Source organism: Onychomys torridus, chromosome 7, assembly GCF_903995425.1.
Source record: "Onychomys torridus chromosome 7, mOncTor1.1, whole genome shotgun sequence".
Classification (NCBI taxonomy): Eukaryota; Metazoa; Chordata; class Mammalia; order Rodentia; family Cricetidae; genus Onychomys; species Onychomys torridus.
In genome coordinates this window covers 44,228,686-44,252,407 of record NC_050449.1, presented here as the reverse complement: position 1 = coordinate 44,252,407, position 23,722 = coordinate 44,228,686, and the positions used below count along the sequence as shown (strand labels likewise).

General features: G+C 45.9%; 1 protein-coding gene, 1 long non-coding RNA gene and 1 other non-coding gene across 9 annotated transcripts in view; 2 read left to right on the top strand and 1 right to left on the bottom strand.

Annotated features, from left to right (window-relative positions):
• The window catches only part of Dixdc1 (DIX domain containing 1), a 90,320-nt gene that overhangs the window by 25,615 nt on the left and 40,983 nt on the right, over positions 1–23,722 (top strand). For 3 of the 7 annotated variants that reach the window (XM_036192867.1, XM_036192866.1, XM_036192871.1), the window contains 4 exons: positions 8,863–8,992; positions 14,060–14,185; positions 16,884–17,115; positions 18,104–18,211. In XM_036192867.1, the coding sequence (XP_036048760.1) occupies positions 8,863–8,992; positions 14,060–14,185; positions 16,884–17,115; positions 18,104–18,211 (596 nt within the window). Of the gene's footprint in view, positions 1–8,862; positions 8,993–14,059; positions 14,186–16,883; positions 17,116–18,103; positions 18,212–21,076; positions 21,562–23,722 lie in introns of those variants that run through there. The other 4 variants (XM_036192868.1, XM_036192869.1, XM_036192870.1 and 1 more) reach the window with 4 other exon arrangements.
• Positions 1,815–1,887, top strand: Trnaa-agc. The gene has a single exon. It is a non-coding gene; the product is annotated as a tRNA-Ala (tRNA).
• Positions 19,915–22,212, bottom strand: LOC118587143. The gene is made up of 2 exons (XR_004945432.1): positions 22,144–22,212; positions 19,915–20,081 (listed from the first exon to the last, which is right to left on the bottom strand). It is a non-coding gene; the product is annotated as an uncharacterized LOC118587143 (long non-coding RNA).

Genomic DNA, 23,722 nt, shown 5'->3' with positions numbered 1-23,722 from the left:
TTTTTTTTTAATTTGAGACAGGGTTTCTCTGTGTAGTTTTGGTGCCTGTCCTGGATCTCGCTCTGATCCAGGCTGGCCTTGAACTCACAGAGATCCTCCTGGCTCTGCCTCCTGAGTGCTGGGATTAAAGGCCTGGTGAAATAATATATTCTTTGGAGTAAGATGGAATGGGTTCAAATTCTGGTTGACTGCTTATTGGTAGTGTACCCTGGAGCATGTTTTCCATATGAAAAGGGCATAAATAATGATGATCTTAATGACTGGGTCTTAGTTTGCTCTCTATTGCTGTAATAAACACCGTGACTAAAAGCAGTGTTGAGGAGGAAAGGGTTTATTTGGCTTATACTTCCACATCAAAGTAAGTCATCAAAGGAGGTCGGGGCAGGAGCTGGAGCGAGGCCATGGAAGAACAGTGCTTGCTAGCATGCTGCTCAGGGCTTGCTCAGCCTGCGTACCACCCAGGACCACCTTCCAGGGATGGCACCACTCTCAGGGGCCCGGGGCCCCTCACATCAGCCATTAATCAAGAAAATGCTGTGTAGATTTGCCAACAAGCAATTTGATGGAGATATTTTCTCAATCAAGGGTCTCCTCCCAGATGCCAAGTTGACAAAAACTAACCAGGACAGGTCTGGTGGCTGAAGGAGATAATGCATGCAGTCTCTCTCTCTCTCTCTCTCTCTCTCTCTGGCTGACAAGAGTGCTTTGGTTCTCTTCTTTCCCTTAGGGGCCCTCAGTTCCTATCCCTTTTCATACCAAGTAACTTCTCTTAGTTTGCCTCGCTTCTTGAAATGCTTTGGAACACAGGATTTAGAGTAAGCATGAATGCAAATCTTTATTCTGCCATTGACCAGCCCTATGACTGTAGCTGTACTGTTGTTACTCATGGCCTCGGTTTTCCTATCTATCAAATAGGAAGAACAGTTCTGAGAGGGATCAGTGTATGCGAGGAGGTGGTTAATATGTGAAAGTGTGTGGTCAAGTACTTAGCACAGTACCTGGCATGTAGGAAGTGCTCAGTGGAAGGTAGTCATTTGCACAGTTCATATGTATGTGTGTGTGTGTGTGTGTATGTATATATATACATATATATAATTTATTTTCATTTTATACACATTGGTGTTTGTGCTTTTATTTGTGTCTGTGTGAGGATGTCAGATCCCCTGGAACTGGAGTCAGAGATAGTCGTGAGCTGCCATGTGGGTTCTGGGAATCGAACCCAGGACCTCTGGAAGAGCAGTCACTGCTCTTAACTGCTGAGCCATCTCTCCAGCCCCACATAGATACTTCTTAATGTGTGTCTTCAGCCCAATGCCCCATGTCTTGTGCTCTGATCTGTATTTTGTCATCTGGCTAGGAAACATCCCCACCCCAGCATTCTACAAATAGTTCAGACTGGGCCCAAAACTTAACTGTTTGCGTTGCCCACTACTTGTTGTCCAGGTCCCCGTTAGCCCTTTCAGCACCGCCAGCCAGTGGCTGTCAGGCATTGCTTTCTGGTCCTTTCTCTCTGCTGCATCCCGTCACACCTTTAATTTGCTCCTGGAGTGTGCCGTCTTCTATCTGGTCATGCTTCCTTTCAGGAGCTCAGCTTCATCACTTGGCCTCCTCATTGCCTTCTCTGACAATGGGTGTTCCTTATTAAAACTGATCATTGCAAAGTTAGGCAAATCCTTAGCTAACATGATCAAGAAGAAAAGGAGAGAAGTAAATATATATATACATTTATATAAATATATATAAAACTAGAAATGAATTTGGAAAAATAGCCATTGAAACAGGAACAAAAATTACAAAAGAGTTTATAGACAGGGTTGGGGATTTAGCTCAGTGGTAGAGCGCTTGCCTAGCAAGCAAAAGGCCCTGGGTTCGATCCACAGCTCCAAAAAAGAAGAGTTTATAGACTTCTGTATAACAACGTGGTCATTTTTAGGAAATTAGACAGTTAGAAAACAGAAGCTCTCATGGAGAAATAAATAGATAAGACTAGTTAAGAAAACATCAAGGTAATTTTCAAGGAAAGAGTATTGGCCCTTGAAGATATTAACATATATTGCATAGGGATGGGAATATAGTTCAGTTGGTAGAGTGCTTGCCTGGCATGTGCCTAGGGTTCAACCCTCACCACCCTTGTGAGGATTATGGTCTCAATTGGTCATGGCCACCCTTGGCTACTTAGTGAATTGGAGGTCAGATTGGATACACGAGCCAGCCATTCCTCCACAAGCACTTGGGAGGCTGTCACGGAAGGATCGAGCTTGAGGCCACTCTGGGCCACACAGTGAGGCTTTGTCTCTTAATAAATAGACTCTCTGAGTAGCACATTTTGGTGCTGGTGCATGGGTAGACATAGACAAGTGAGGCAGAATAGAAAGCCCAGAAATAGGCCCAAGAATTTATGGAAGTATAGAATGTGATAAAGTAGCATCTCAAATCATTGGAATAGAGAAGGACTATGTTTGTGTAAATGGGTGCTGGAGCAAGTGGCTAACCATTTGGGAAAGTATAAATTAGAGCTGAATTCATATCACATACAAGAATAAACTCCAATTGGATGTAAGATCTAAAAGTAAAAATGAAAGCATACAAGGATTTTTCTTTTACCTCTTAATTGGGCTTTCCAACCATGAATCAAAATTTGGGGGCTTAACAAAAATTAAAAACAAAAACCTCATAACACTCCACCATAATAAATAAAGTGATAACTCATGAACTCGAAAGTGTCTGTGACATATGCCCAAACAAGGAACTGCCATTCTTAATATATAAAGAATGCTTGGGGCACCCAAATTCATTTCTCTCTGTTTCTGGTCTGTCAGGGAGTGAGGAGTCTAGCCGCATTGTCCCAGCTCCAGGGACTCTGCCATACTTCCTCTACTGGAGATATCTGATGTGTCCATAAGTAGAATGCTTGCCTGGCACCACATAAAACCAGGCACTGTGGCACCAGCTCAGAACCCCAGAATTTGGGAGGTAGAAGCTGGAGGATCAGGTGTTCAGTTATCCTTGGCTACATAATGAGTTCAAGACTAGCCTGGGACCCTTCATGAGACGCTATCTCAAAAAAAATAAAAAAATAAAAAATAAAAAAAATTTAAAAAAAAATTAAAAGGCCTCAGAAAGGCATGCTATTCTTGCCAAAAACCTATAAACTGAATTTCATCATCAGAACAGCAGGGGAAAACTAAAGGCCAGTGAGATGGCTCGGTGCATGCCACCAAGCCTGATGACTTTTTTGATCCCAGGACTCATGTGGCACCTTTTTAAAGAACAAAGGAAGTCTGTAGATTATGCCAATGGTAGTTTCCTGTTTTGGTCAACGTGCTGTGATTCTCTCGTGGTGATCTGGGTAATGAGTGCAGATGAGCTCTTTGTATAGTGACCTTTTAAGACAGGATGTCATATAGTTAGGGCTAGGCTCAAACTTGCTGTGTAGCTAAGCATGCCCTCCTGATGAAAGGGGATTACAGGCATGTCGTCACCATGCTCACTTTATGTAGTGCTGGTGATTGAACCCAGAGCCTTATGCATGGCAAGCTGTCTACCTATGGAACCATGTCCCCAGCCCACATTTACCTTTTCGTGAGCCATAAATTATTTCACAATAAAAAGTTACTAAGTTAAAAAAAATAATCCTTAGGGGATTTGAATGACCTGGTCCATGTGAGCCAACATAGGGGGTTCTGGTGGGAACAAGGGAAGAAGGACGACAGAAGAGAAGAAAAAAGAAAGCCGAGAAATAAGTGAGGGAACTTCACATATCCTTTACACCCAGTGTATTGTAGTAGGTGGGAAGTGACAGGGATTCCAGAGAGCTTTAGGCCAGAAGGAAGATCATTCCCATGATCTGAGGATGCACTCTGGCACGGAACTACACCCCATTTCTTTGTCTTGCTATGCATCTAGGGAGATGGTGTTTTTCACACTCAAATGGGCATACAGATATCAGGGGATCCCGTTAAAACACAAATTCTGATTTGGCAGAGCTGGGAGGTGCTAAGAACAGTCTGCTTTTCCATCTGATTCCCAAGTGATGCTGCTATGGCTGGTCTGAACCACACTGAGCAGTCAAGAGCCACTTAGTGTAGATGAGTAGTACACAAGGGACCCACGCATCGCCTATGGAGGGGTGCTTTAGACTAAAGAGCATCCTTTGAGGTTTACCGAATCACTTACAGCTCAGAGATGCATTAATTTAGGTGTGGGAAGAACTTTTGCCGTGGGTATTAAATTCAAATGCCATATTCATGGTTCACTATCTGTGGAGACCCACAGAGGCTTCCTAGTAAGACCTTACTCAAAGCCAGAGAATCTGAGCTTGCTTTACCCAGCAGAGCTGCATAATGGGATGATTTGGCCAGGGGAGTGGTTACCAGGTGCTTTGAAGGGTCTACACTTGGCTGTGCCATGTGCTTTGATCTTGAAACGGGGAAGTCTTTTGCTTTATCCCTTGGCATTGTACAAAAAGCCCTTTGGAATAAACCTCGAGGTGACTGGGTATTGACCCAGGGCCCTCCCGAAGCTATCCAGTGTCTCTGTCTTTCTTATCATCTCTTTCTATCTTTCATTTCCTCATTTCTCTCTCCTCCCTTCAAAGACCCTTAGACAGGTTGAAGCTGAACTCCTGCAGACTCCCACAACTATCTGGGTGGCCTTAAACAGGTTATTTCCCCTTATTATGAGTCTGTTTTTAGTCTTCATCACAGATAGTACATCTAAAGCAATCAGATTAACAGGAGAGAACAATGAGTTTAAGGGAACTAGCACAGCTTTGGATACAGAATAGATGTTCTGAAACTTGTTGACTGTTGATGCTGTGCATCCCCATTTGTTGGAAGACCCCAGCAGGGCCTGACTGATGTGCATGAGAAGTAGTTAGGAGCCTCTCTGTGGTCTTGCCATGCATCAGATAGAGGGACCAGTGGTCAGTTTTGCATCCTAGACAGTTTGCTTCTTTGCAGGCAAGGTAAGGCTATGGTTACTTAAGAAGAAATTATATTGACCTACTGAAAAATTATGTCCCCGCACAGTGAACTTCTAGTAACTTAGGTGGAGGCCTGATGAAATGTGACAAGTGATTCTGTCATGGAAGCAAATATTTGTTGAGCACCTGTTCTTCTAAGAGGCAAATAGTTCTGAACTGTAGTGACTCCCTGTGGAGATCTTACTTCACACCTCAGGTCTTTGCGGTTCACTGACTTCTTTGCCTCCTCTGCTCCTTAACCTGTTGGACGTCATGCTGGACTAATGTCTGATGCCGTCTTGACACTCTGTCCATACCCTTGGAGTGTTTACCTCTTCTAGCAAGCAAGTTTGTGTGCAGGTGTGTGTGTGTGTGTGTGTGTGTGTGTGTGTGTGTGTGTGTGTGATGTGTGTGGGGTGTGTGGAGATGTGTGGTGTGTGTGGTGTGTGTGTGGGGGGGGGTGTTTGGTGTGTGTGTGTGTGTAGGCCAGAGGCTGATGTTGGGATGCCTTCCTCCATCACTCTGTGTGTTATTTTTTGAGACAAGCTCTCTCACTGAACCCGGAGTTTGGGTAGCCTGTCTGGCCACTGAGCTGCTATGATTTGCCTGTTGCCTGTCTCCACACCAGTGCCAGTGTTATAGGTGTGCACCACCCACCATGCCCAGCTTTTTGTGTGGGTGTTCAGGATCCAAACTTGGGCCCATACACTTGGGTTTGTACTAGCAGCTGGCCCACTGAGCCAGCTCCCTAGCCCTCCTGAATAAAGGTACAAGATCTTTGGAGTCCCATGGTTGCGCTCAAATGATTGGTGAGCCAGTTGAATGACACAGAGAGTCCTCATGGAGTCTGAAGTATGTGAGGGGATCGGGGAGGTTTTCTTGAAAAAGTTCTACTTGAGTTGAAAATTTAGAAAGCATCGGCAGGCAGAACAGGTGCAGTGGTGAGAAAGTGTGATGCATTTGGGGAAATGTGTGTGGTTTGGACAGACTGAAGCATGACAGGGGCACGGAGAAGCAGGGGACGATCCCACAAATCACCACAGATGCCCCAAGGTCTACTCCCATTGCACAGCCAAAGCACCGGGAAAGGCAGAACAGGCAAGGCCTACTGCAGGGCAGCTAAGAAGATGGGATTTGTCTTAAGGATAATGGGGGTCAATGAAGAACCTCAAGCAGGAATGCTTAAGGGTGAATTAAGGCGGCTGATATTATATATAGGCGAGCTGAGTCAGGTGTGCTGGCACAGGCCTGTAATTCCAGCACTTGGGAGGTAGAGACAGGAGGATCTCTGAAAGGCCTAGGTCAGCCTGGTCCCACGTGACGGGTTCCACTCCAGCCAGGGCTGCATCGTGGGGCATTATTGTCTCAAAAAAGTTAAATGAGAAAGATACAGGGAAAGTGATTAGGAGTTTTGTGTGTTTTGTTTTGAGACAGGAGCCCATGTAGCCCAGGCTAGCCCCAAACGCTGGTACTACAGGGGTGTATCACCTCCCCCATTAGGAGTTTTACTGCCTCAGTGTCACTCTTAATGTCCTTCCTGCCCTTGTCCCCTTCAGCCGGAGCACTCACTCCAGAGGCACCCTTTACCTGGCTGCCTCAGGTCGTGTCTTGGGTCATTATGTACCCACTGCTTTCTGGGCATGGGTGTCTGCCTCATGTTACTGTTATGCAGTGAGTTGGAATGGCAAGGGGCCTTCGTAAATGCACAGGCAGTGTTTACTGGACTTCAGAACTGGACATGCTGTGTCCTAGTTCTAGGGACACTGAGGAAGTCATGTCACTTCTCCAAACTTTATCCATAAAATGGAAATAACACTGGCTTTATGGTTGTGGTAGTTTGAATGTAATTGGCTGCCATAAGCTCATAGGAAGTGACACTGTTAGGAGGTGTGGCCTTGTTGGAGGAAGTGTGCCACTGTGGTGGCAGGCTTTGAGGTCTCATATGCTCCAGCCACACCCAGTGTTTCAGACCACTTTCTGTTGCCCATGGGATCAAGATGTAGCTCCTTCTCCACCACCACGTCTGCCTGCATGCTACCATGTCCTGCCATGCTAACAATGGACTAAACCTCTGAAAGCCACCCAATTAAATGTTTTTTGCTTTTGTTTTTTTTTGTAAGAGTTGCCGTGGTCATGGTATCTTCACAGCAATAGAAACCCTAACTAAGACAATGGTTGTTTTGGCTTTTGTTTATATAGGATATATATGTGCATATATTTTATATGAGTTTATATATAGTATTTTAATATGTTAGATATAATATATATTTGAGAATCAAATTAGATTATGTTGGTAACAGTAATAATGACCAGGATTGGCAAGATGGCTCAGTGGGCAAACCTGCTTGCTGCCAAGTCTGACATCCTAAGTTCAGTCCCCAAGACCCACAAGGTAGAAGGAGAGAACCAACTGTCACTGGCTATCTTCTGACCACTACACTCACTCACACACACACACACACACACACACACACACACACACACACACACTAAAATGTAAAAACAAGCAACCCTTTGGTAAGCATCAATTTTGTGTCAGGCTCTGTGCCAGATACATTTGTTGAGTCTTTAAACCAGAACACCAGAATTAGTAATTAAAATAAAATACCATAAATAGGACTGGGAGCTATTGCTCAAGGGTGGATCACTTGCTAGCACACACCAATTCTTAGGTTCAATCCCCGGTACCACAAAAACAAAGCAAAGTATCAGAAATGGTGTTTCGCTTGTGGCAGGCTCCACCGGTTCCTGCTGGCCATTGCAGGTCTTATAGTTCAAGTAGCTGATGGATTATTGCTTCAATACTGTCTTCCAATGGCAATTTCCAAAAATCAGCAGAGAAACTAATGATTTCATTTGAGCCCGGGAAAGCAGCCTGTAAATAATTTCCAGCATCTTTCACCAAGATAGTGCTTGAGACTTAGAAATAATCTGTGCTTTAACCAAATTGTAATTTAATATAATTAGCCCTTAAACTTAACTTTTAGGTTCAGGATCTTGGGCTGTTACAGAAATGAAACATCTGCCACCTGGACTGTGATATTGTTTGTATGTTCTTGAGATATCGATGTCTATCTTCTGACCACATGGTAGCAATAAACATCAGAATACACGTTCTGTTTGATGGAAAATGGAATGTGCAGGGTTGTGTATGGGTTGGAATGAGTTCCTTAAATGCCTCAACCTTGAAGCCTCATAGGTTCCTGGTAGTACAGGGTCCAAACTTTTATGAAGTGAAGGAAAATGCTTCTCAGTCCTCAGACTCACGGTCCACTTTATGGTTTCCTTTTCCTTCTCTGCATCAGTCTTATGTAACCAGATCCTCTTTGACAAAATAAGACACAGATTAAAACTAACTCTGCAGCAATCCTAGGATTATGGGCTCAGGAGGGTAAATCTTCCATTAAGTGTGAGAAGACCGCACCCACATCTCGTTCTGAGGAAAGCAGCTGTGGGAGGGGGGCGCTGTGCTCGGGTCCTGGTTCCTGTCTGATTCCACCAGATCTGTTAATAGGAGCGTCAAGGTCCGTTGTGCATAAAGTACCTGAGGAACTGTGATCGCAAAGTGTGGTGGGCTGCTGGCAGCAGTGACTGTGCCTGAATCTTGGCTGGCATCCTGGACTCAGCCTTGATGCCTATCAACAGAGCATGGGAAGTGGGAGTCACAACCTGGAAGCATTTGTCTGTCTGTCTGTCTGCAGCACTGAATAAGTCAGAGATTATCTTATCCCTAGGTGTTAGCCTAAAGCTAGAGATTTGGGAACATGCTTTGGGCCTGATCACGATATCTTAAACCCTTTCTCTCACACTCGGCCTCACCTCTCATGCTGCCTTACAGGGACAGGATGGGGTAAAACTGATATGCTATCCCTCCCTTATCTCCACCTTTTATTTTCCAGCAACAGCTACAGGCCTATGTGGCCTGGGTGAATGCCCAGCTGAAGAAGAGGCCATCCGTGAAGCCTGTGCAGGACCTGCGACAGGATCTCCGAGATGGAGTGATCCTGGCCTATCTCATCGAGATTGTTGGTCAGTTGGCCTTGGACTCTAACGCTAGTGTAGACGAGAACGTGACTTCTTTCTCCTCCATGTGCCCTTCACAGCAGGTTGTTCTTTCTTTAGAATACGTGGCGATGGAGTTGGGAAGACCTAAAGTCCTTGCCCAAGGTTAATTCACATGTTGGTCAGTAAATACCACTGCATTATAGGGGGAGATGGTAGCCCTGTCTGTGCCCTCAGAGGTTCCCAGTCTAATTGGAAGGACTGGAAAGTGAGGTCCATTGTATTACTGTACTTAGTGTTCTGATGGCGTAAGCACAGGGAGGATACATAGAAGAGACACCCCACTTTAGTCCTAGGGGTTCAGGAATGGCAGACCAGAAGAACCCATGTCTAACTAGGGAAGGAGGGCGATCAAAGAACTATGTCTAACTTAAAAACGGAAGTGAGAGGCCTGGAGAATTGGCTCAGTGGTTGAGCATACAGGCTATTCTTACAGAGGACCTGGTTCAACTCCCAGCCCCATAGCTCACAACCATCTGTAACTCCAGTGCCAGGGGAAGCAACATTTTTTTCTACACAAACAAATATACATGTCGGCAAAACACACACACACACACACACACAGAGAGAGAGAGAGAGAGAGAGAGAGAGAGAGAGAGAGAGAGAGAGAGAGAGAGAGAGAGAGAAACAACAGAAAAGGAGGGAGTAGCATTCAGGCCCAAAGAGAAAATGTCACTAGCAAAAGGACTTTTTTCTATGACACTCAGACCCATGTGTTTCCACAGAAGGGTTTTCCTCTTTAATTCTGGGTCCTGTTCTTATTAGGGTCCTATATTCCCAGAGTGTTTGTCTATAGCTCTCCTGTGATTTCTCTCACTGACTGGCAATTAGTCATGGTATATAGACTGAACTATTGAAGAGAATGATACGCTATACTTTGTTTTTATGGTTCCACAGCCCCAGCCAAATGCATGGAATAAGTTCTCAAACATTTATTACTGGTCAGTTGATGTTGCTTGCTGTCCTGGAGGTATGTGGTGTGGAAGAAGCTGGTTTGCAACAGGCAGCCTATCTGTGAATTTTTTTTTTTGAGACGGCTCATGAGTGACTATTCGTTTGTACTGAGTGTAACAGGGGCAGCAGTAATTGCCGCTGTCAGGATGGAATGCTTTCTGTCTTTTGTGAGTTTATTTGACCACCACACCCTTAGGAAACAGATATTACTATTTCTCTTTCCAGGAAGCAAAAGGGAAGATCTATAAAAAATAAATTAATTAATGGGTGCTTATTATGTGTCAAAAAAATAGCCAAGTCTGTTCTTGATTTCTTTGTGATGTGGGTTTGAGTCCAGGTGGAGTACCCCTCATCCAAAATGCTTGGGACCATAAATGCTTCAGATGTTGGATTAAAAAAATAGAGAGTTGAGCACTTACAGCTAAAAATTATGAAAAATCCAAAGTCTGAAAATGTCCCCAAATCATAAATTTTTGGAGCACTAATATGATATTTAAAACATTTCAGGTTTTTGGACTGGAGAGATGGCTCAGCAGTTAGGATCACTGGCTGCTCTTCCAGAGGACCTGGGGTTTGAGTCCTATGGTCCTCTGGAACTCAACATGGTGACTCAACCATCTATAACTCCAGCTCCAGGGAATCTGATGCCCTCTTCTGGCCTCCCTGGGTACATACAAGACATGCACACAGTGCATAGACATACTTACATAGCCCATATATATAAAATAATGATAATGTTTCAGATTTTGGAGCCATGTATAAGTTCAGAGTTTTAGATTATGGATAATAAACAGGTATTATTTTACTGATGAGGTTGACAAGGCTCAGCAACCTCACAAGTTCATATAAATTTAAGTATTCAGGTAAAAGGTGCAAACCTAGCTCTGTTTTAATTCTGAAGTCCTGGCTAGAGAAATGACTCAGCTGTTAAGAGTGTATACACTGCCTTTGCAGAGGACCTGAGTTTGGTTCCCACCATCCAAATAGAATGGCTCACAGTCTTCTGTAATTCCAGCTCCAGGTCATCCCTCTTCTGGACCCCAAGGTCATCTGCACTTGTGTACACACACACACACACACACACACACACACAAATAAAATAAAATAAATCCCCAAGTCTATTTTAAGCATTTCCCCCTTATTTAAATAGGTTACATGTGGACTAACAGGAAACCTAGGCACAAAAGGGTTAGAAACAAAACTCTTCTTCTACATGTCTTTCCTCAAGGGAGGCTCTGTCAGCACTTGGGTTTTTCTGTGACACAAAGCAACGGAATGAAGGAAGGGCTTGTTTTGCCTCACGGTTTGAAAAGTCCACCATCGTGGGGAAAGAGTGGTGGTGTTGGGGGCAGCCAGTCAAGGTGCAGCCACAGCCTGAGGAGAGAGCGGTGAACACCGGTGCTTGGCTCACTTTCTCCCTCAGCCCAGGGAACGGCGCCACCCGTCCTTAGGGGTTCTTCCCACCCCAGTTAACTTAATTAAAACACTCTGTCACAGACATGGGCAGAGAGGCTAGCCCAACGTAAATAGTCAACGGACAGACTTGTCTCCTAGGTGAGTCTATACCCCATAAAGTTGATAGTAGCTGGTAGCCATCACAGTTACCCACCCTCCATTCTGGAGGTAGCCTATTGTTTCCAGAGATGTTCTATAAGCCTGGAAATCAGTATTAATGCGATTTGATTTTCCCAGGATCCAGGTTTTAAATACTATTTGTGTGTGCATGCGCTTGTGCATGTGCACACATGTTTCTGGAAATTGAACTTGGCCTTGAGCATGCTAGCATGTAGTAGTGAGGGCTCTACTATTAAGGTTATCCCCAGCCTGAAATAACCTCAAGGGGGCTGAGGAGATGGTTCAGTGATGCTTCATGTGCAAGCGTAAGGGTTGGAGTTTGACTCCCCAGTACCCTTGTTTAAAAAGCCATGGATGGTCACAAGTGCACCTATAACTCCAGTGCTGTGGGGGTTGGAGACAGGAGCATCACTGGGGTTCACTGACTGCCACCCTAGCTCCACGTTCAGGAAAACAAAAACAAAAACAAACCAAAACAAAATAAAAACTCGTTTCAAGTGACAGACCAAGATACCAGCTTCTTCCATATGTGCAGCCTTGCACACCCATGTGTGCACACACCACATATCTCCTATACATTCATACACACATAACAAAAGAGAAAACCTGATTGTCTCTCCCTAATTTTGTATACTTAGCCTTCAGCTTTTCCTTGAGTTGGAGACATGCATACACAGTGTCCTGTTCATCATTGTCGTTTGAATGTCTTACGTGCAGCTAACCAGAACTTCCTATTTCCCTCCCATACCAAGCCCTTTACGCTCCCTGCCCATCCTCACCTTGCGTCTTTGTCAAGGAACACTTCATGTCATTCTCTCAGCTGTGAAGCAGAACTCTGAGAAGTCGTTTCGAAATATTCTCCTCCCCTCCTGAATCACAGCCAGTTCTTAACATGTACCTTCTGCTTTGTTCAAAATACGCTCCGAGTCTGACTTCTGGCCAACCATTCTCTTCCACTTTAACCTTACCCACCCTACCATGCCTTGAATATTTTGGCTATCTTCCTGACTAATCTCTCAGTTTCATCTCCCGCATGCTCTATACATACACACAGTCAACTTTGGAAAACACATACCAGATAATGTCACTACCCTGTCTGCAAGTCACCACTGGCTTTTCATTACCCTTAGAATAAATTCAGGGTCGTTCCTGGGGTCCCCAAAGCCCCATTAGACTGCCTTTGCTTATCTTGATGGCCTTTCCTAGGTCTTGACTGATAACTCCACTCTAGCCACACTGGTCTTTCTTTTTCATTTGAAACAGGGTCTCATGTAGTCTAGGCTGGCCCAGAACTTGCTATGTAGCCAATGACTAACTTCAATTAACCTGATTTGGTTCCTGATCTTCCTGCCTCGGCCTCCAACTGCTGAGGTCATAGGCATGTACTACATGCCTAGTTAGCCACACTGATCTTTTTGCCCCTCAGATAGGCTGAGTTAATCCCATATTGGGGTCTGTTTATATGGCTCTTCAGCCTGCCATATACCCTCTGTCTTAGTTAGGGTTTCTATTGCTGTGAAGAGATACTATAACCATGGCAACTCTTTTTTTTGAGACAGAGTTTCTCTATGTAGCTTTGCGCCTTTCCTGGAACTCACTTTGGAGACCAGGCTGGCCTTGAACTCACAGAGATCTGCCTGCCTCTGCCTGGGAGTGCTGGGATTAAGGGCGTGTGCCACCACCGCCTGGTTTACCATGGCAACTCTTAAAAAGGAAAGCATTTCATTGTGATGACTCACTTACAGTTCAGAGGTTCAGTCCATCATCATCATGGCAGAGGGTGAGGCGCCATGCAGGCAGACATGGTGCTGGAGAAGGAGCCGAGAGTTCTTACATCCTGACTCACAGGAAGTGGTCTGAGAACCTAGGTGTGGCTTGAGCATATATGGGACCTCAAAGTCTGCCTCCACAGTGACATTCTACCTCCAACAAGACCACACCTACTCCAACAAGGCCACACCTCCTAATAGTGCCACTTCCTTTGGGGGCTATTTTCTTTCAAACCACCACACCTTCTTAAATATATACATTTCTTATTCAGACTTTTCAAGACTATATTATCAGAAAGGCCATGATCAGTATTCTTTTCTGTCTTTATCCTCACCCAAAATTATATTAAACATTGGCTTGTTATACTGTAGATATAAACTAGGAGGGAAGACACATTTTTTTGCCTTGTTCCCTGCTCTCTGTAGTACCCAGAACAGTGTTTGGCATACAGTGGCTACTTATGAATATTTGTTGAATTAATAAATATACACACACTATAACTTTAAAGGACTGTGAGTTTACATTTGAAATACTGAAGGGTTCTGAAAGTTCTTCATTTTTTTTTCTCCTGCAACCACTTCCCCTGATGCATACACCAGGACTCAACTTACTTATTTGTAGAGAATTTTAGTGTTTGTACCCCTCCCTTGTGCCTGGCTGCTAAGAAACATTGATGATGTTCTTACTTACAACGTTGTGTGTTATTTTTTTTTTTTTTGCCCCCTATCCTAACAGCAGGAGAAAAACTGAGTGGAGTACAGTTGAGTCCCAGTAACCAACAAGAGATGAAGAATAATGTGGAAAAAGTGCTCCAGTTTGTAGCTTCCAAAAAGATTCGTATGCATCAGACTTCAGCTAAAGGTTAGTCAGTACCACATCCTTGGGGAAAGAACACTTAGCTTCTGCCAGTGCTGACCACTTTGAGAAGCTCCCTTGGCCATGTGGCCAGCTGTTCTGAGCAGACTGGAAGAGGATTAGGCTCATGGTCTGATGTCCTGTTGCATGCAGACAGGTACCCTCTTGGAAGACAGTGATTAAGTACTGAGACTCCAGTGCTCCAGAGACCTGGCTGGTGGTAGCAGCTCTCTGTTAATTTGAATTGAATATAGATATGCTTGAGTGTGTGTGGGAAAATTAATGGTACAAGAATAAATGACAAAATTGAAATATTAATTTTGGAATATCTCGTTTAAATTTTCAAGGATGAAGATGGATTGCGTTTTTTGAGATCTTTGAGTTTTATGATCAAGTACTATTATAAACCATCATAACATATGCTTTTCCATTCAATTTCCTAGAAGAAACTCTCTCATTTCTTCTATTTTTCTTTCCTTTCTTCCTTTCCTTTATTTTCTGAGACAGGATCTTATGTAGCCCAGGCTGATCTTGAAATTGCTATGTAGGCAAGGATGACCTTGAACTTCTGATCCTCTAGCTTCTACTTCCTCAGTGCTCCAATTACAAAACTGTACCACCACCCAGCTTTATGTGGTGTTGGGGTTTGTGAATGCAGGCAGGCGCTGTCAACTGAGACACATCTCTTATGCTGCCCAGCCTCAGTGTATGTGTTTTTGAGACAGGGTCTCACTGTGTAGCCCAGGCTGGCCTGGAATTTGCTATGTCCTAGGCTTTCCTCAAATTAGATGTTTCTCCTGCCTTTGTATCTTAAATTATGGGATTAGAGATGTGTACCACACTCATCTTAAAAGGGAAATATTTTATAGCTTTTCTTTTTTTGGCTCTGAGAACATTCCAGGCAGACAAAAGGGACTTTGCAGCTTTTATATGTAGTCTTCTATAGTGGCATAACCTTTTGCCCGAGCTATAAGGAAGGAGCCACATAGGGGTCCTTCGAAAGCATAGGCTTCTTTCTCCTCTTGATGCTTTTCTAGAATTGACTAGAACTGGTTTCAGCATCAGCTTTTGGGTCTGTTGCCTGCAGTTTTGCTGAGAAGGAGGGCGGGAGGAACCCTTTCATGTTGGATTATTGGTGCTCTGTGTGTTTGAAGTTACTCAGGTGAGCAAATAGTGACCATTAAGAGCATTTGGTAGAAGACATCAAATAGTCCTTTGCATGCTTTGTACATTTGAAAGGCTATAGAGCCAAACAATGGAATTGTATCCATTTCATTGCATTAACTTTAACCAGATCTTTCACAGTGCAGTTCCCTCCTGTGTGTGTGTGTGTGTGTGTGTGTGTGTGTGTGTGTGTGTGTGTGTGTTCTTTCCTCTTTTTTTTCTAGGGCAGAATTTAGAGTGCACTGATAGCGTTGGTCTGGTCCCCATGTGGAGTGGGCTTGGGGATCTGGCCCAGTAAAACCGACTATTTTAAGGGAACACTGCCATTCATTGTCTTTTTCCTGAAGGAGCTCGGTGCTTCCTAATTAGTCCTACTGCATTGTTCAGCTTTCCACACCACAGCTGGAGTGAAGGGAGAGCACAGGTTGTGCTCCTGGTGTGTGCCCTGAGGTCACGTGGACAAACCTGGCATCTTTCCTGTAGCCTACCTGGTCCCCTACGACCCAACCTCTGATTCCCACCTGCTTTCCCTTCTCCTGCTGAGCTCTGGGGCTCTGGCCGTACTGAACTCTCTCACTTTCTCCACTGCAGTGCTGGAGCATGCATATAAATGCATGTCCTACAGTACCTACAAGTTTCCCAAAGCCACATTATACGCAGGAAGGACCGAAAGTAGTTTTAATAATATATTTTATGCAACCCAGTAAGTCCATAATATGATCACTTTACCATGAAGTTAATATTAGACAGACATTATTGAGATAGTTTATATTTTACTTTTATTTTTTATGTATATAGGCATTTTGCCTGCACATATATATCTATGCACCATGTGTGTGCCTGGTGCTGTCAGAGGCCAGAATAGGTCATCAGGTGCCCTGGAACTAGAGTTACAGATGGTTGTGAGCTGCCATGTGGGAGCAGGGAATCGAACCTGGGTCCTCTGGAAGAGAACCTGGTGCTTGTAACCACTGAGCCATCTCTCCAGCCCCACAGTCTATTTTTATACTGTCTGATATCTTTTGCATTCCCTTGTGTATGTAAGGTATTTACTTAACACTTAGTTACAGTACTTGTTTAGAGCATATTGAAATTCAGAGTAGTGACATTTAAGTGCTTAGTAGCCACATGTGGCCTGCAGCTCTCCTAACAGACAATATTGCCCTATTATACTGATCTCTAGTCCTTGGCATGTACGTTTTCCTGGACTCTTCATATCTCTTCTCCTATTAGCTAAATAAGCAACACCCCCTAGTCTCAACTGAGGACTCACTCCCTCTAGTAATGCATCCTTAAGAACTCTGATTATCTCCCCACAAACTGAAGACTCCTGTACCTCTCCTACCTAACCATTTTATTATCATATTTTACTGTAATTGCCTTTAAACTTTCTGTGTCCCTTTCTGAACATGGCTTGATGAAAATGGAGACTGCCTGCCCGGCTTACTATATCACCAGCGATGTATACATCTATAGTAAATGCATCAATCCACAACCACTTCCTCCCTCTTAGCACCTTTCAATTGATCTTGTCCCTTAGATATTGTGGAAGGAAACCTGAAGTCCATCATGAGGCTGGTCCTTGCCTTGGCAGCTCATTTTAAACCCGGCTCTAGCAGGACAGTGAGCCAGGGCCGTGACTCCAGAGGCCCTGTTCAGACTCACCAACCACACTGTGCGGCTGCTGTGGCCCAAGGAGCAGCTGCTGCTCTGGCCGATGTGTGCCATGACATGTCTCGGTCAGGACGGGATGTCTTCCGGTATAGACAGAGGTAAAAATCTGGGGAGGGGAACTGGCGTTTCTTTGGTGTTTCTTTGCTTAGATAATAACAGTGCAAATAGATGGAGATATCAACCAAACAGCTCCACACTGCAGAAAAGATAACAGAGTAGAGTAGAGGTTTGGGAGGGAAATCCTCATGAGAAAAGCTTGACCTTTTTTAAAATTTATTTTTATTTTTATGATACTAGCTAGTGAACCTAGAGCCTTATGCATGCCAAGCAAGAGCTCTACTACTACTGTGCTATATCCTCGGGCTTCTCATGTCTGATTTTGAGACAGGGTCTCATGACGTTGCCCAGGCTGGCCTTGAACTCACTCTGTGGTTCAGACAGGCCATGAACTTCTCTTCCTGCTTTCCAAATAGCTGAGATTATAGGCCCACAGCTGCAAGCCAGGCTAACTAAGCCTTTTCTTTCAAGGTATTTATTTTGCAGCTAGCAGAATGTAAGGATCCATGTGTGTAAGTTTGCTCTCATGCCCAAAATTTAAATATATGTGGTTGGCACGGTGTGTTTTCTTCACTGGGAGATATGCAGTCCATCTGGAGGAGGCTGGATCCTGGAATGTATCCACAAGGCCAATCTGTCTTGGAATTTCATGGCAGGAAGTGTCTTGGAGGGTTGTGTAGTTGCTAAAGAGAACATGACCCCAAGTGTCGCAGAGATCGGCAAAATCACTTGTGTTTGTGTTTGCCTCCCCAGCTAGGTTTTAAGAGCCTTAGAAGAAGTTTTACCTTGTTCACCTAAGTGTGTGACACACACACACACAGGATCTTGCTATCTATGTAACCCAGGCTGGTCTCAAACTTCTGATCCTCCTGAGTGCTGGAATGACAGGGCTGTGCTGGGCTGCCCCACAGCCTTATGCATCCCCTTTCCTGTAGTGCACACTGTGTGTCAGGACGTCTCTACTTGCAGACCTGACCTGAACTACGGGGCTAAGCTGTCTTCTTTTCTGGTACCCCGCGCCCCTCTTAGGAACAGCAGCATGGATGAGGAGATCGAGAACCCATACTGGAGTGTTCGGGCACTTGTGCAGCAATATGAAGGGCAGCAACGGTCCCCGTCTGAGTCTAGCTGCTCCAGGTAACTGTGGCTTGCCATTCTTACATTCTGTGGTCGAGAGCTGAACTCTTGGGGATTCTTAGCCTCAAGTAGCAAGACCAAAGCACTAAGGCACCCATGCACTGAGTACCATATCCTGCTAGGCTTGGGTCTGGAAGCCTGCCTGGGGTAGCGAGGGAGTCAAGAAAGGACAGACACTAAAGAAGTGACTCACAGACACCAGAAAGTTGGGATCAGGTGGGATGTGCGAACCTCACTGTATTTCTTAGGTACCTCACAGAGGGGAGGAGTTAGCTAGTCTCGGTAGGTCTCTAGGTAGACAGTCTGAGGCTATAATCATCCAACATCCAGGAGCTGCTAGTTTTTGCATACGCCGGTCAATTGTTTGTAAACACTCATACTTGCACACTGTCAACATTTGCACTAGACCAGAGGAAGCCTTTACCAATTCTGAGCCTGACCAGTCTGAGGAAGGCTATGCCAATTTCCCATGGGTCTGAGGCATTGGTCCTTGACATGACAGTGTCCATGTTAGTAGTACATATTCACTCAGGTCTTTCTCTACTCTTTACATATTCACTCACAGCTTCTTCAGCTCCCCACAGGTGTGTGTGTGTGTGTGTGTGTGTGTGTGTGTGTGTGTGTGTGTGTGTGTAGCTTATTGCTAGAGTCTTGCCAGAGGCCCTGGGTTCAACCCCTAATATTGAAAAACAAAAAGCACCTAACCTCTTGCTTTCCTCAGTTTATGTGTGGCACTCAGGGACTAGTGCGCAGCACGGTGTGTGGGTTTGGTGTTGACAGAAGCGTGGGATGCAGTGCTAGTGAATTTCCCACATACAGAAACAGCAGCATCCCAGTAACAATAGTTAGCTCTGACCACATGGGGGTGTGACTGGGACCTTCAGAGTCCAGTCCAGTGCAGTGCTAGTGTTTATGGTAGCCAGTTCCCGTGCCCTGTCCCACAGGCTGAGGCTGATCCTTTAGTTACAGCCACAGAAGACTGGAGAAAGCTCCCGGCAAGAGAGGAAATTGTGCGGGACTGTCTGACGCATTAGCGTTTCCACATTCATTTATAGGACTGTGAATTGGGGCACACTGGTATGCATTTAAGTGGGCTGTGGGTGTTTGCGACTCTAGTGAAGAGGCTGTCTGCTTCCCTTAGAGCCAAGTGCAGGGGCCAGAACAGGACACTCTGCTCTAATAAAAGCCTGACCAGTGCCAACTATAGTGGCCGAAAAAGATTGCTCTCCTGGCTCATGCAGATTATGCCCCTATAAACACATCCCCAGCCTACTTACTAACTTGATTTTGTTGCTAATTTATATTGAGCGTATCCTCTAATGATCTTTCCCCTCCCACTCCAACCCAGCATATTCTGATCTATTTAAATTTAATTGTGCCTTGTGTGTATATACCATCTTTTTTTCCTTCCTCCTGTTTCTTTTCCTCATACAATCCCAACCTATTTTGACATACCATTTTCTAACTTATGGAGACCCTGTGGACCCCTTTCCATCATCTGAATATACTGCTAACCTAGCTCAACTTTAAAATGTTTAGATGTAATGGGTGCAGTTTCTATTTCTGACATGGATCTATTACAGACAATTCACCATTAAACATTTCCAAGTGTTCAATGTGGTACCTTAACAGTTTTGTGTAAACGTCGTCTTTATCCAGTTAGGTAGGAGACATTTTGACCAACCCCCAAAGAAACTCGACCGTGAAGCAGTAGGTGTGCTTTTAATGAGACTCTAAACCTTTGCCTTTTTGCTGGTGGCTGGGACTATCTTTGGCTCAGCACAGAATCAAAGGCTGTTATGTTGTATAATGAGATCTCTTGGCTTCCTGCATCTCTGCTGGCCTTTGACTCTGCTGAGCCTGAGTGTGCCTGTGAATAAGAAAGAGAAAGGAAGAGAGTTTGAGTCTCCTCGGAGTGGCTGCTCCCTTCCTCCAGGCAAGACCCAGACTGCAGCAGTGAGCTCAGTGTGAGGGGCCTTCTAGCTATCAGCTTGTGTTGGGCTAAGGGCAGCAGTAGGAGATGTGTCATAGATTACATTTCCCTCTCTGTTTTCCTCCCCTTCCCGATTTTGCCGTGGTCTTTGGGATAGAGTCAGCACTCTGCCTGTTTCTTCACTGACCCCTCGGGAGAGGAGAGGGCTTCTAGCAGGTTCTGCCATTTGCCCACTTCCATTTGGGCACCTATTGACCCTGGAACCCCTGGAAGAACCAGGAATGTTGGAGATGCTGCAGCTTTGGGTGGGGTATAGCTGCGATGATAGGAGAGATATCCTATGGTGTCTTCCCTGCTGCCTCCCCAGCTGCTTTTTAAGGATGCCCTAGCAAAGCCCTACCCTCCTGTTGCTCTAGTAAACAGGCCGGACTCTCACTGTACCTAAGCAGAACCGGTAGAGGGGAAGGAAGGTGAGAGCAGGGGACGGGAGGGCATTCTGCAGGTTTGCTGCGGGGAAGGGGGGCAGTGGGAGGGGGTGCGCCAGTCTCGATCCTGCCAACATCTCCCCTTCTGCTGTTGAGCTCCTCGGGATTAGATCAGTCTCAGACCCGCGTGTCCAAGGAGGGAGGGGTCAAAGAGGTACAGCAGCGTCTTCGCTGCTGCTCTCCCCGGCACCAGGACCATGCTCAGAACCACGGGGTTCTGCTACCGCGCTGCCTGCCCATCCCCCGCCGCTTCTGGGCTCTGGTCACCGTCGGCCCCGCCGGTTCCGGACCGCGCCCTTGGCCCCGGCCTCGGCCGGCACCCCTACCTCTCTGCCCAGAGCAGGCAGCGGCGCTTGGGTCGAAGCCCGGCGCTGCCTGGCCGCGTGTGACAGCCTGGGAAGAGGCGGGGAGGGAGGGGGTGGCGTGGGGGAGAAGGGGACGGGAAGGGAGGGATCAGAAGGCGGCGCTGAGCAGGAGCACAGCACGCCGGACTCCACTCGACGCTCAGCGGGAGCCACTGGAGCCTCTCGCCCCGAGGGAGATGGGTTGAGATGCCGCCGCCCGGGGGAATGCTCGGAGCTGTGCGGCGGCAGGGACGGAGATACAGGAGATACAGCTGCCAGCGATCGGCCGCTGGCGATGGGAGGAGGCTTCCACCCAGGCTTGGCTGCGGCGGAGTCTGAGCGGCTGGGACAGCGCGCTTCACCCCCGGGAGCATCCCGGTCCCCGGGGCCAGGACACCCACCTCTGCCCCTTCCTACTTTCTCCGGAGACGCTGGCGGATCCCTGGAGTCTTTCTTCGAGTCCCCGAGCGGGGGGGACTTGCGAGAATTTAGGAGCGATGTGACTCTGAGCCTCCCACCTCACCCTGGGAAGCAGGCTTGCTGAAGCCGGAGCCAAGAGGGGACCATGGGAGGGACACAGGTCAAATGGTGAGCTGAAGCCACTTTGGCTCTTGAGGTGCCAGTATGAGGGGGAAGCAGGGCCAGGACGAGGGGGACGTGGTTGGCTGGGGACAAGACGTGATTGGGTGTGCTATTCGGTGAGAACAGGCTGCTGGTCTGGGATTAGCATTACAAAATAGAGTGATTTTAGGAATTTGGAGCCGACTCCAGGGGCGATGGGACTCTTCGTCTATTATCCATTTTTTTTTTTAAAAGATGTGTTTAATTTGGCAGTATCTTTGTTGGGGTTTGCTGGTATGATAAATTAATATCGATGAGATATGAGATTAAGAAATGTATGGGTAGGACCTATTTGTAATCAGCAGTTCTCTGACCTCAGAGAGGATTATGATAAATAGGGATTATTTGTTTGTCAAGTATGACTTTTAAGCTAGTTAGGGAGGAGCCCAAGTCTTACAATTAATTAGCATGAAGATACTTTTCTCTGACCTGAGGCCGAGAATTTAAAACGCCTTCCTCTTCTAGGAGGGTCTTACTGCTCTGACACATGCCCCAGGATTTTCCTCCCTCCGGGTTTTTTATTTTAGCCATCTAGTTTCCTGGTCTTACCTCCTGGCAGCCTCGTTTCAAGAAAAAGAAATGTTGTTTTCCTTTGCCTGCTCTGCCACACCCCCGGTGTGGTTGGATATCCAGACGTCCGCCTCCTTCTGCCCTTATATGGGAGGCAACTTACTTGGAGGGGAGAGGTGGAACTGAGCATGCGTCTGTGCTTTTAGGAAAGCCTTTTCTCGGCATTGGCATCGCAGATCCCCATTACGTCCTCCCTCTGCTCTGTCTCACACATCCCTCCTGTGGTCCAGCCAGATGCTGGCAGTGGGACTTGTTATCCATAGCACCTTGTCAGCTGAGGAAGAGGGGTGGCTGACAACGGCTTTATGTACCCAGATTCCCAATTTTGTAAGAGGTAAATGCTGGGGACGGAGCATTCATAAATCACTCCTTATCAGTGACACAGCCCCTTTACATGAGAGCCTTCCTAGCTGTGAACTCAACGTTGGCCTGAAGGTCAGGTTGCCTACATAGTGAAATTAGCTAAGAGAGTCCCAGGAAACACTCAACATTTCTAAGTAGTACTTGCTACCCCTCACTTCCCTTGACCTGCACACCTCCAGCTGTCGAAAAGCAGCTTATAAGAAAGATGAAGACATAGTACTAATTGAGACCGTTCCCACCAAAGTTCTTCAGCTGTGGACGCTGGGGAGACACTAGTCTGCAGTTTTTGAAATCTGGCTGCTTACACTGTACTTGTTTCTAGTTTTCCTCTGGTTTGTGGGAAGAGGAAATGTTAACTTCTGCTTGTGGTTGTAAGGATTAGCCCGAGAGACTTCAGGGGCACATTAAGGGGGTCAGTGAATCCTAGACATTTTCACTGTTGTCTGGGTGATAGATTTGGAAAGAATTCCTAGGAGGGGGCTGAGCCGTAGACTCCACAGCCCTGAGATTGTGTTCATGCTGATGTTCTCATAGAGCAGCATGAAGAGAAAGGACTCTCCAGACTCTCCCTGGTAGACAGAATCATTACCCTCATGTTCCCATCTTGTCTTGTCCAAGGGAAGATTGGAAATCTGCTTCCCTGAAAATCTGAACAGTTCCTCTCAAAGCTACATGAGAACACAGGAATTATTGAAAGGTGTCTCAAGATAATTTGAAAATATGAAGCCATGGCAAATAATAATAAAAATAATAAATCTTCAGGAAGAGCTAATCAAGTGAACTTTGACCCAGCTGCTGCTAGCATATTTTCTCCTAGTGCCCCTTCTTATTGTTTTGAAGACTTATTTTTTATTTTATGTGTATGAGTGTTTTGTCTTCACTGTATGTCTATACACCACATGCATGCCTGGTGCCTGTGGAGGTTGGAAGAGGGTGTCAGATGCCATGGAACTGGAGTTGCAGATGGTCGTGAGCCACTGTGTTGGTTCTAGACTGACCCTGGGTCCTCTGTAAAAGCAGTAAGTGCTCTTTCTTACCCAGTAAGCCACCTTTCCAGCCCCCTCTCTTCTTACCATCTGCTGGCTCACCTGGGGGTAATTTACTGCCCCTCTGCCCAGCCTGGCACTGCAATCACACTAGCACTTTCTACCCCCAAACTGTCTCCTGCCGTGACTCCCCTTTGGGGATTAACTTA